The sequence below is a fragment of the Tympanuchus pallidicinctus genome, unplaced genomic scaffold (assembly GCF_026119805.1).
Source record: "Tympanuchus pallidicinctus isolate F22 unplaced genomic scaffold, pur_lepc_1.0 scaffold23, whole genome shotgun sequence".
Taxonomy (NCBI): domain Eukaryota; kingdom Metazoa; phylum Chordata; class Aves; order Galliformes; family Phasianidae; genus Tympanuchus; species Tympanuchus pallidicinctus.
The window spans coordinates 4,090,142-4,103,105 of NW_026294740.1; the positions used below are offsets into that span (position 1 = coordinate 4,090,142).

Sequence of the window (12,964 nt, forward strand, 5' to 3'; positions counted from 1 at the left end):
CCCACTGTGCTTGATTTCCTCAAGTACCCACTGCTCCCAGGTGCAGGACGAATTTTGATTTAAGTGTGAAAGGGGTAATAAAAGCCCAGAGAGCCATTAACATTCCTCCAGGCCATGGAGGGCTGTTTGCTCATCAGAGTTTGATGGAAATGCCTTTGAGTTTCTTGCAAGCATTGGAAAATCAATTAATTGATTTAATCATTCCCTGGGAGCCACTGCTGATGGAGATAACGGAGTGCTGGGGACCAAGCAGGATGCTGCACCCTGACACTGCTGAGATGGGGCAGGAGGGGCTGCGGTGCTCCAATCAAACCATTGCTCCCACCCCATCCCAAGCAGCTGGATGTCCTCATTTCCCTATTTCCACTGCACAAATTTCCCTGCTTGGAAGAGCAATTTAGTCAGAGCTGTAAAGTTTTACAGCTCCACTTTAAAATCCCTTTGCAGAAGCAACGTGGGGACCTGCGCAGTGCATGCATTCTTGGAATGGATGGGGACTGCTCCAAGGCCAAAGCACCCAGTGGGTTTTGGGCATGGGAGAACAGCACCGAGTCCCTTTGCTGCCACAGGGCAACGCCCATGGGGACACTGCATGCAGAGGACATGCTTTTAACCCAACACCACTTCTCCTGGTGCTTGCAGCAGCACAGCCAGCAGCACCCACACCCGCCAGCACCACTTTAACCAATAACTAATGAAGCCTCCCCGTACTCAGCAGCAAGAGCAGTGTAAATGATTCCTGCTGCCTCGTGCAGCTGCTTTAAAGAGCCCCCAGAGCATCTGAGCATCTGTTGGGAGCGGCAGGGAGCGGGGCTGTGGGGACACAAAGCCCAGGCAGAAAAGCTAAGATGAAGGGACAAGCAGGACCCACTGGGGACACATGCCACATAGCAGCCTTGGTGCCAACAGCACCCACCATGAGGAGCTGGGCAGCCACAGCCACGCTGCTCTGCAGGGTGTCAGATGGGAAAGTCTCCTGCTGCCTTTCGAGGGAGCTCTGCATAAGGAACATCTGAATGCAGGTCACGGTGCTGTGACAGCGGTGCTGTCCCTGTCACCCGGCGCTGCCTGGGCAAGACGCCGGCGCTCCAGCAGCGCATCCTGACAAGGTGCTTACAGCCACGGCACTGCTCAGCAAACAGCATCAACAGCATCCAACACAACAGAAGCAGCCCTGCAGAGAATCGCGGCTCGCTCGGAATGGAGCTGGCGGTAATTACAGGCAGCTTTGCACAGCTGAATCTTCCCAGCTCCGTCCCGCGCTCTGCGGTGTGCCCTGTCCTTGCTATGGGGTTACACGAGGCTTTGCAACTGGTTCTCCTGCTGTCTTCAGCATGCATTAAGGCAATGAGACAGATGCGTAACTTACATGGCTTCTTGAGGGCAAAGGGAGCCATGAGCCCCCTGAACCACACAGCCATGTGTCACATCCCCAGAGGAGCAGCCCAGGCACTTACTCCCAGGGCGCTCCCCAGCCAGAGACCTGGACAGGTTGCATACAATGGTCTGGCAAAGCCACTTCAGGGTATTTTGCTGATGCCAAGCCAATCTCCTGCCAAATGAACTGCATTTCTGCCTGAAAGGGTGAAAGCAGAAGTTACCCTTCCTAAGATAGAGGTATAACACAACAGACTGCAGGATGCCAAGACAGGCACATCTGTGTTTTTCTACCTCTCAGCAGAGCCAAGCTGACTCCTCCTGGCTGTCCTCCCCCACCTTAACCATGTGCAGAGGGTCAGGGCCACACACAGACCTTCCCCTCCTCCTCCTCCCTGCGAGCACAGCCAACTGCAGGGCAGCACGGCGCAGGTACTCCAGCTCTCTCTGATCATTAGATGCTGAGCTTGACCTTTCTGCATCTGCCATGAGAACAAATGACGCTATCTGGCCACACAAACCCAGCTGGGATGAACCACAGCAGACGGAAGGCCAGCAGAAGCAGGAGCGAGAGCAAAGGGCCCCTCTGAGGGGATCATGTCAGCTCTCACATTTCTGTTTGGCCTCTTTGCTCTGCTCCTCAGGGAGCCATTGAAGGCACTGAACTAACATGAGATCCCGGCGTTTCATGGTGCTGTGACTCTGGAACAGCAAAGATGCCCTACAAAACCCCGAACAACCTTCAGCATTACCTTTTGCAGCTCAGCTCTCCCTCCTCCGCCCCCTCCATGAGAATCCCTCCTCTCAAGAGAGAGAAATCACAAACAGCAAAGGACTCAGCAGTGCTTTGCAGCCCCAGACAATCCCTCTCTCCACTCCTGTGCTCATCGATGGAAGAAATTGCTTTAAGCAGGTGAGACTCCAGGAATCAGAAAGGCACAGCACAACACAGCAAGAATTGCTCTGGGGAGAGCAGGGCAGGATTTCTGCCAGGTGATGGTCAGTGCCACTTCCAGCACAATTTGTGTCGGCTGCAGGACTTCTCCTGAGCCCTTTGCCTCAATGCAACAAACCAGAGCCATCTGGCAGCCCAGGACGGTAGCACTGCCATGCACCTGTGTGCATCACAACCCTGCTGACCCTGCCCATGGGCTGCTCAGCATCCCATCTGTGTCCCTACCCTGCAGCCCCAAGGAGACCAGACCCCCAAACATCTCTCTCCAACCTGGCATGGGGCAGCATCCTCACAGGGATGCTCTTTGTTTCCTGCTCCCCATTAAAGATCTCAGTGCTTTTCCAAGATCATTGCCCTGCCCCAAACCAGCCCTACCCAGCACTAAAACAAATCATGTTTGGGAGGAATAAAAATGTTTTAAATGCAAGAGAGGAGGTGTGGTGAGGGCACAGACAGCTGAACCTCTCAAGTATAAGTCTGCTCCCAGCGCCATCTCCCACACAGGAGATGCCTTTTGCCAATCCAGATCTTTGCTTGTAGAACAAATTCTCTCGGTGACCATATCAAAACAAAGGAACCTCTGTCTGTGTTTATTTGGCAGTAGGATTAGGATAAAATACCATGCATTCCTCGAGGTTTTTATTTATCTTTAGGACGCAAAGCATCCGCTGCATCAAATCACCGAGCAGAGAACCCATCTGAGCAACAATTTCTGACACACACAGAGATTGGACTGGAGAGAGTCTCCTAGGAGGAGATTCACATATAAAAATAAAATTAAAAACGGGATTAACTTCCAGGCTGTGACATTATCCATTTCTCCTTTTCATGCTCCTGCCTTCCATCCATCTTCATTTTGGTTTTGATTGGCTGCCCGCGCGGCTCAGATGCTGAAAAAGCTCTGGGCAAGGCTGTGGCATTTCCATAAGCTCTCCTCAGAGCACAGTTTGGGTAAATGCACATCAGGCCAAGAGCAGAGTTGGGATTGCAGCACCCGAGGGTCAGGAAAAGCAAGAATAGCCCCAGTGTGGCTTTGAAACCAGCACTACAATGAATGGTCACCTCTTATCCACAGCTAACAGTTCTCCCATGTGAATTACTTGGAGGTGCTGGCAGCCCCACGTGCACCTGGTGGGATGCACGGACGTGAGGACAGCAGAGCTCCAAGGCAAGGAGGTCTGCAGGGAGAATCCCACGAGCAGAGCCCTGCTGGCCCCAAGCTGCACCTGCTGCATTAGTGAGGCAGCTCACACCCAGAGCAGATGGGAAAGGATGCTGCCAGCTTGCACTGAAAAATTAATTAGTTAATAATGAACGATGCTCAAAGGGAGCCATTAAACCCAATGCATCAACGAGCCCCTTGCTCAGACAGCACACAGAGGACCTCGCACGCTCAGAGCCTGTCCCACAGCACGCACATCTGAGCACACACCCAACCATGCCTCTGCACCCAGCAGTCCTGAGCCCATACAGCTCCACATAACAGCTGGCCCTCTTCCCACAATTACTGACATTAGCAGCTAATCAGCCCGGCCAAATTAACCTGCTCCTTTGAGCTTGTCTTCAGACCAGCACCATGCACTTAACAGCAACGATAACAACCAGTGATATTTCTTGGGTTTCCTTGGGATCCATAACACATGTTAATTAAATGCCCGTTTGTTATTCAAATTGATCTACTGAGATGCTAAGAAGCAGCGAACCCATCCGTGTTCCCCTCACCCCATCCTGCAGGTGCTCAGTGCTCCCCTGGCACAGCTCAGTGTTCCTCCGTGGGACCTGGGGGGAATCAAGGTCTGCCCCAAGCAGAGCACAGCTAGAATTCCAACCCAGGCACCAGCACGTGCTTTACATGGAGCTTTTCCACCTCGCCGGGCTTCAATCCCCATTTTCCCCAGTGGCATTGGTGAGGCTGGCCAACATGAACCATCCCTCCCAATTTCTGAGATGAGTGATCTGTTTTCATCCCCATTCCCAGGGGCCACCACCTCTCAGACAACGCCTGGCTGGGACATCACACAGCTCCAAAGTCAGCCCTGTACACACCCTGAGGTCTGGGGCCTGCTTTCCTTTTGGGGTTTCTTGCTCCCCACATAGGATGAGCCCTCCTGTCCCAGGTGTTAAGACAACAAGCAGACCAAATTTTCCCAAACAAGAGATGCAGCAGCAGCCAAATCTGCAGCAATTCATCTGGAAGCAATAAGTCATTCTGAAAATCCACCCAATGGACTAAAAAATGGATTTACTCTGAGTTTCTGAGCTTACTAACACAGCAGTACCTGCCTTAGCCAGTACCACAAACCATAGGGATTCAAGATATTAGGAAAACAAATGAGATCCAGCCCCAGGACTGTGCTGGTGAATGCAAAGACACCAAGGGCAGGAGGCAGTAGACTCAGATTTGGGTTAAATAGGTGACTAGAATAAGGATGGGAAATATTGTCCCACCAGGCATCCAGAAAGGGGACATTGGCCTTTTGCTGTCATTTTACCCCAACTTCATAGAGTCCTTTGGGGTGGACCCAGGGACTTGGGCAGGTTTCTGGAAACCTTGACTCCTGCTGACAGCACGGTCTGTCCGTGCTCAGCTGTGCAGCAATGTATCCCCTGGGGTGGGACATTCTGCATCCCCAGCTTGGCTGGACCACGGCTGGGCTGCAAGGCCATGGAGAGGCGCTTACCTTCAGTGCGGATGGTGAAGGGCGAATCCCCCAGGCGCTTGGCTGAGAACTGCCCTCCCAGAGACGTCATTAAGAAGCACAGAGTGAAAAATCCAATGCCCAGCACAAATATCCTGAGGGGAGGAAAGCAAAGCCATAAGAAGGGGTGCAGAACGGCTTCTTGCCCCCAGCCGCGGCCTTATTGAGCGGGAGGAGCCCCGAGATGCTCCTGCCCAATCCCTGGCAGCAAAACGGCGTGTTTCACCCCAAAACACCTTCTGAAGTCGCTGTGACCTGCTTGCAGGGTCTGGGTGGGAAAGCTCAGCCAGAGCAGGCTGCAGGAAACACTCAGCAAACAATACTCATTTTCCTTCTCAGAGAGCCCAGGGAAAAGAGAGATCTTGTACCTCCCCTTTCTCCCACAGGAGCTAAAAAAAAAAAAGATAAAATAAAGCCAACAATAACGATAAAAAAGAAAACAACATCTTTTTGTTCACCCCATAACCAGGCTGCTGATATTTCCATTGTGCCCGGCTTTGGGGACCTGCATGAACTCGTCCCTTTGGACAAGGAGAAGCTTGGCTCAAGGAAAACAAATGCTGCAGTCAGGGCCAGCAAGGAGAACCCAGAGCCCAGGCCAGGCGGTCCCATACCATGGGAGGCTTCTCCCTGAAGGACTGTGGAAAATCCTGCCCATCAGAGAGCCCTCTGAACAGACGTGGCAGCGGCTCAGCCTCCTCTCGAAGGGATAAAATTAGCTTTTGTTGAAGGGGTTTGCCTTCAACCAACCACGTCTCATGGCCATGGGGAGCTGATGGCCCCATCCAGGTGCTCACTGGCACTTCTGCCTCTCGGTACCTCTGGCCCAAAGGGAAGCAGCCCACCAAGAACAGGATCCAGCATCTTCTGTTTCAAGGTAACAACATCATCTGCAGTGTGAAGGAGTGGCACAAAACCCAGCACTGCCATCCAGCACCACATCTGTCTTTGGAGGTAACATAGCTCCCTGCCTTACAGCATTCACCTGCTGGCCCTGGCAGAGCAGCTGCTGCCCCGTGCAGCATGTGGCATTGCTGGTCCCTGCTCCACAGCCATGGGGAGCAGAGGCCGTGATAATGCAGCCTCTGATGTTGAATGCCCCCAGCACTGCTCCCAGTCCCCTTTGGAGACCTGCGGCCAGACATAGGGAGAGCTGATCCCTGCAAGAGAGGTAGAACTACCTAAAATCCCCATGTAAATGCTCCAGGAACTTCTTGTTTCTAAATGAGCTTCCCCCTGGGAATGGGAAGCAGTTTAACCAAGCTCTTGGCTCATCCAGACCTGCATCCCAACGGCCCATCCATGGCAGATGCTGGTGAACTCGTGGGGATCACCACGGACCTCAATCCCTCTCAATCAGACCTTGCAGATGGGTTTCCAGGGAGCTTCTGGCTCAGCCTAGGCAGGGACCCTGAGCACATCCCAGTCCCCGTTACCTTGTCCAATCTTGTCCAACACCCAGCCCCATTGGGTCTTACAAGAGCCAATGGAGGAGAGCAAAGCCCAGCCATGAGTGAGGAGGGTCCTCCCTGGGCACAGCCCACCCACTGCCCCTTCCCAGGGCACTCATTGAAGCGTTCATCATCCAGGAGGTGCCTGCTTAAATCCTCCCAGCTGATCCCACTCTCCATTCTCACCCTGTTGACACTATCTTCATCATTACCCAAGACCTCGTTTGTGCATTTTAATTTTCATGATTATAACCTGGCAAGGAGTGGTGGTTAAACTGTGGGAAGAGAGGAAGGGAAAGGTTGGGAGATCCATGCTCTGGTGTCTCATTAGGAGACAAAATCTGCTTGATTTTGATTGGGTTACAGAGAGAGAGTAGGAAAGATACAAGAAGATGGATCAGATCCTAACTGAATTAATGATCCTAGGACATAAGCGGACGCAGCCCAGCTCTTCTACCTTAGCAGGTAGAAATTCCTTTGTCCAGAAAATGAATGCCATGAAGGAGGTACAATAGGGCCTCAGATCTCCCACATTGCCATCGGGTAGGCTGGGACTTCCCCAAATTAGGTCTCATTTGCTGAATGCCACAGTGCTCCAATGGCCAAATAGCATCCATCCCGCCTTTGCCTGCCACCAACATCACCTCCAGTTCATCACCACGGTGCTCAAATGTATGGGTTCTACTGCCAGGTCCCTCTGCACACCCACTCCTCCCAAACCTATGTGAAACCCATGCCCAAATCCAGCACTGTCCCGAAGCAAACAGCTGGTGCTTCCAAGACCAAAGTGAGAGCCATCCCTATGCAGCCCCACAGCCTGCTCACAGTCTTACTTGTTCTCTCCCCTTTTCCACTTGCTGCAGGCACTTTCACAGCTCGGGGCTTTTTGCATCGCTTTGCTAAGCATGTCTGGAGTGTGATTAACATGTTTTGGTGCGAAGGGTCAGGTTTCCCGCTCGCTGTTTGCTGATGGCACCACTGCCAGGAGCCCAAACCGAGCAGGGATCTCACTATGGATCTCTGCTGAGCAGCCAGAAACAAGCGGCCGAATTACAGGACCTGTCCCAGCTACTGCCATGGGAGCACATCTTACTGGGCTGCACTGGTTGGAGAGCACAAAACAGCCCATGGCACACAGATGGGACCGTGCAGGTGCTGCGCTCTGCACACCAGGGTTCCTGCCCCAGGAGCCATGCCGACAGCGCTGGGTACGGGGGGCAGGGATGCTCAGCCGATCCCTTCCACCTGGGGACCTCAGATTCACCTGGGAATGAATACAGCCGCTGCTAAAGGGCTGCACGCGTCCTTCCCACCTCTTATGGTTGCACGCTCACAGCCCCGAAGTTCTGCCCCTTTCCCCGCTCTGACCCTGAGCTCAGAGCTACGGGGACCCCTCCTCAACCCCCGGCCACGACCTTGGCCGTGTCCCAACGACTCCCCAGGGTGCTGCCGCGGGATCCGGCCCCGAGAAGGGCTCTGGGCAGGCTGTGCAGAGCCATACGTCTCCAAACACGACCGCAAGCAAACGGCACAAACGCAGCCCCGTCCCCACAACCTGCTGCGGGGGCCGAACAAAAAAGGCAGCGGTCAGATGGCTCTGACGGTCCCGGGCTCGCCCTGCAGCACACTGTGCACCCCCTCCTTCCTCCTCCCCCCCACCACACACACACAGAGCTTCCCCTCCCACGGTCTTTTCGATCCTTTTCCCTTAGAAAAAGCCCGAGCAATTACCGGTGCCTCCCATGCGGCTCAGGTCTAGGAGCAACAAAGCGCATCTCCGGTGCGATGGAGATGGAGAGCAAGGGGTGGAGGGGGAGAGCCAAGGCACGGAGGCATCAAATGGAAAATAATAATAATATAATAAATCTAAAATAAAAGCAGTAAGAGAACCGAGCCGTGCTGGCATGGCTTGCAGCCCCAGCGCTGCCTCCGGCTCAGGTGTGGGATTCCACATCCCCAGCGACACCCGTGGATTTAATCCGGAGGAAGCGACTCCTTCGCGAGTATCGACATCGGTGAGGAAGGTGAGCAGAGCCGCACGCAGCCCTGCAAGGAACCTCTGGAAGGTATCGCGGTGACGGGCAGCCAGCGCTGACCTGCCGGCAAACTTGTTTGGGCTCCCGATATCTCCATCTGGAGCCAACCCGTATGCAAGACAAAATAAAAATAAGAATCAAAATAATAATAATTAATTAAAATAAATAAAAACCAAAAACAAACAAACAAACAAAAAAACCCACTTTCTATCCCGGAAGGATAAGCAAGGTGTGGAAGAAACAAAGAAGAGAATAAAACCCCAACTTTACCTAAAGGGTCTCAAGGTGACGAGACATCTCCTGACCATTATCTTGCCATCCGCGTTGACTGTGATCATCGTTCAAAGTTGCGGGGCCAGCGGGGATGGGGGCGGCCCCCGCAACCCCCCACCCCCCCCCACCCGGCGCCGCGGCAGCGAGCGGGGCTCAGCGGGGCCGCATGGCGCGGTGCGGGGCGCGGAGCATCCGCCACCGCCGTCCCCCCACCCACCCCCTCCCCCCCAGGCTCCCGCCCTACCCGCTGCCCATCCCGGGGCCGCTCCGTTCCGCGCAGCCCCGCGGGCAGCTCCGCGCTCCGCCCCGGTGCCGCTCCGCCCAGAGCCGCGCAAGGTGCGCGGGCACGGCGTGCCATCTAGCGGCTGTTCGGATGGGTTTCGGGGGAAAAGGGAGGGGGAAGGATATTTATTTATGTATTTATTTGTACATTATTTGTTCTTCAGCGTCTCAGCCCGAATTTAGGTGGCACTGTGGTTTGTGGCAGGCGGTGGACGGGGTGGTCGTGGAGTGCGGATGCTTCCTTGTGGAAGGATCCGCGTCCCTCCAGGTGCCAGACAGCAGCCCCAGGGTTGGGGAGCACAGCGGTGCAGGCAGCAGCATCACCCCGCAGCCAGGGTGGAGCTGGGTGCTGGCTGATTTCGGGGTTACAAGGAGCCAGGTGAGCCCCATTCCTGAGGAAGAGGGCTGCCTGCGGTCGTGCTCTGATAGCATCATCCTGGGGCTGTGCTGCCCCATCGAGATGTTTTCATCCTGGGGGCTCACAGTGATATCCCACAATGCAGCTCCCAGCCTCCCCATGCAGCCCCGGGCCGAGGCAGGGCAGCTTCCTGCACAGACAAAGAAAGGCCGTGGGAGCTGAGGTGGGAGAAACGACTGCTGAGCTCAGCAAAGGTCCTCCCAGCTCATGCAGCGGGGAAGGGACAAAAGCGACAAGCACAAAAAGCACTTGGGGATAAAGGGATGCACACGAGCCTGTGGGTGCCCCTCTCCAGCACCCAGCAGCACGGACCCAGGGCACTTTTTCCTGCATCAGGGGTGATGATTTCATCCTACCTGATGACCCACATCGGGGCTGATTTAAGTCAGCAGTGCTCCAGGTAGCGAACGCTGCGACAGCACCAGGCACAGAGAGCTCACAGACAGAAGACAGCTGGAAATTCTCCATGAAACAGCACTTTTCTGCTGAGGAGAAGTGAGGAGAGAGAGAGAAAAAAAAACAACAAACCAAGAGCCACCCAAGCTTGCTTGGCAGAGTGTTGTAAATACAAAAGGATTTTTTGTGCTCATCCATGCTTCTTTTGGGGATGGGGAAAGAGCCACACTTGTGCTGAGCAGGGTGATGCTGGGCTGAGGCAGGTGGGCAGAGGGATGTGATGCATATTTGCAGAAAGAGAGGATCGGGGCAGCAGACAGCTCTGCCAAGGGAAAGTCAGCCCTGGGCAGCTCTGCAACATCCAAACGATGACACCCCAAAGCCATTTCCGTGGGCATCCCATGGGAACAGATACTGCAGCTCTGGTTGGGTGCACAAATATTTGTAACTGAGTTGGGTGCATCTTGTCTTCTCTTAAACTGGCGAAGCATCTGGTTTTCCTAACCTGGCCTTAGGGAAAGGAGGGAAGGAGTGGAGCAATAAGGACACCAGGGGGTCCTGCTGCCCCATCTCCTTTTCCACCCCCACCATCCTCCAGCAGGAGGCTTTTGCTTCTAATCCGAGCTGTGAAAACACCTGGCAAACCCACATTATTCCCAATCAGCACGAGAGTGCTGCTCCAGCAGGGCCCTCAGCTCAGAGCCCAGCTCAGCATGTCGGCACTGGAAACCTTCCTAATGCTCATAAAAGCACAACATGAAGCAGTCAGTGGAGCAGCCAAATCAGTGCCTCCTGTGTGCCAGGAGCGGCTGCGAGGAAAGCAGCATCCCACCCCAAAGGTGCAGAGCAGGGGACTGCAGGTGAAGCAGAATGAAATGCAGGAGTCTGGTCCTGCAACCCCTGAGTACCAAGCTTTTATTCTGGCTCCAGCCAGCACATTAAGCTGCCCATTACCCTGCGCGGGAGCACGGAGGTGTTGGTGATGTTGTATCAACCCCATTAACAACGTGCAAAACCCCATCAGTGCAGTGATTAACGGGGAACCCCGACCTGCAGGTGCAGTGGGAGGGCACAGAGCCTGCTGCTCTGCTTGTGCAGACGTGCCTCACCCTGCAGGGCGCTGAGCAAGGCCTGGAGAACCGCTCAGGCAGGAGGAAAGGCATTGCCCACACACAGCGCAGCAGGGCGCAAGGGGGAAACTGCATTTACAACAGTGTCCAGGGAACACAAAGCCCATTCAGCTCAAGGGAGCATGCAAATCTTGCAGGTGAAAACCTGTGTGGCTTCAGACGAACAAACGGCGCTCCTCCAAGAGCCCTTTGGATGTGCCACAGCCCAGCCAGAGCCACCCCTGCTGGTGCAGGATGTGTCCCCACGGTGGGAATGTGGCACCCTCATCTCTGAGGAGCAGCACAGCAGCAGCCTGTCCCTTCCCCCTGCTGCTGCCTGAAACAAAAGCTTAATTAACTACAGCCCGCTGTCTGCTTGGAGTGATAAATCTAAAACCCAAGAAGGGTAATAATGCAGTGAATCATCTATGGAAGCTGAGAAACAATGGCCCCCAAAAATCAATATGCTGAAGTTCTATGTACACATACACGTGTATGTCTGTTATTATTTTGAATCATATGGATTGGGCAGCAGCAGGGAAAAGAGAGGACCAATTCAGCAGCCATGGACTTTCTGCTCCAGCCCTGCACCCTCCAGTAGGTTGCCCAGAGAGGCGGTGGTGCCCCATCCCTGCAGACAGCCAAGGGCAGGGATGGGCTGTGAGCACTGATGGAGCTGTGGGTGTCCCTGCTCAGGGCAGGGGTGGCACCAGATGGCCTTTAGGGTCCCTTCCAGCTCCAACCATTCCATGATTCTATGATTCAGTACCACCAAGCCCCAGGGCTCGGCCCCTGCCCACATTTCTTCTCACCAGGCCATTGGGTCTTTGTGAAAAAAGAATGATTGCATTGGAAGAGGATCACAGCGAGCCACCAAGCAGTAATAGATGGTGACAAGCCACTTGTCTCAAGTTCTCCCCATGCACAATTTTGCCCTTGAGGTAGGGAATATAATTTGATTGCAGGAGCTGCAGTGCCCAAACGCTCTGGCTGATAAGATCACTTACAACCGTAACTCCTCCATCCTCCTCAAGCTGTGGCTGGGGATAAGGGCCCTCCTCATTGGTCTCTAACAACTCCACTCCCTCGCTGGCTCAGCCTCAATTACTGCACTGTGCCTCTGAGGGAAGGCTGAGGATGGGGAAAACACAGCTCCTGGGAAGCCTGAGGCCCCACTGCGTGCCCAGGTCCCAAAGCTGCTGAAAGAACGAGAGTCAGGAAGGGATTCTGCCAACAGAACCCAGCACCCAAGTGGGGACACAGCCTGGTCAGCACAAAGCACAGCATCCCACAGCTCCCATCAGCTCAAGGTAACCTCAGCACAGCTCTGCATTGGGAATTTGGAATGCTCCCACCTTGCCAGCCCATCAGCACAGTCCTTCCTTTCCATTAGCTGCTAATGCACTCAGAGCTCAGGAAAACAGAGCAGAGGATCGCTCCTTAGATCCCCACAGGATTACGTGCTTTGAGAGCGGAAGAGATGCTGAATTTCTCTTATTCCTCTTGGAGAAGGGAATTAGTGTATTTTTCTTATGGTGTTACTGACAAACAGCGCTGACTTTGGCTTAACCAAGGGAAAAAATAAAAACAAAAGGTGAAAGGAAGGTCCCCACCAGCAGTCACTTCCTGACTGCTCTGCTGCAAAGGAAGATGCCCAGAGGAAACAAAAGCAGCAATTACAAATTAGAGAGGGAGGTGTGCAGTGGAGCTTCAATGTGCTCCCACATCTCTGCAGAGCACTGCTGGAGCCACGTTCCCCCCTGAGACAGCCAGCAGGGACACCTCACAGCAACGGTAGCTCTGGGCAGACCCCAGCAAGAGGTGCATGAAGGGGGGGAAGACGCTGAGCCCCATCCCCAGGGGATGAAGGCATCCTCCTTTGGGTGAGCTTGGTTGAGGCTTAGCCCACAAGTCAGAGCCACTTATCTCCATTCCCCATCTCACAAACCATCCCACACCCTGATTTCT

General features: G+C 54.1%; 1 protein-coding gene across 2 annotated transcripts in view; it reads right to left on the minus strand.

Moving 5' to 3' along the window:
• Positions 1-12,964, minus strand: part of MGAT5B (alpha-1,6-mannosylglycoprotein 6-beta-N-acetylglucosaminyltransferase B) — a 55,553-nt gene that overhangs the window by 32,381 nt on the left and 10,208 nt on the right. Inside the window, exons 1-2 of one of the 2 annotated variants that reach the window (XM_052688148.1) lie at positions 8,789-8,965; positions 5,014-5,126 (exon numbers count right to left, since the gene is read on the minus strand). In XM_052688148.1, the coding sequence (XP_052544108.1) occupies positions 5,014-5,126; positions 8,789-8,856 (181 nt within the window). In that variant the 5' untranslated portion in view covers positions 8,857-8,965. Of the gene's footprint in view, positions 1-5,013; positions 5,127-8,788; positions 8,966-12,964 lie in introns of those variants that run through there. The other variant, XM_052688146.1, reaches the window with a different exon arrangement.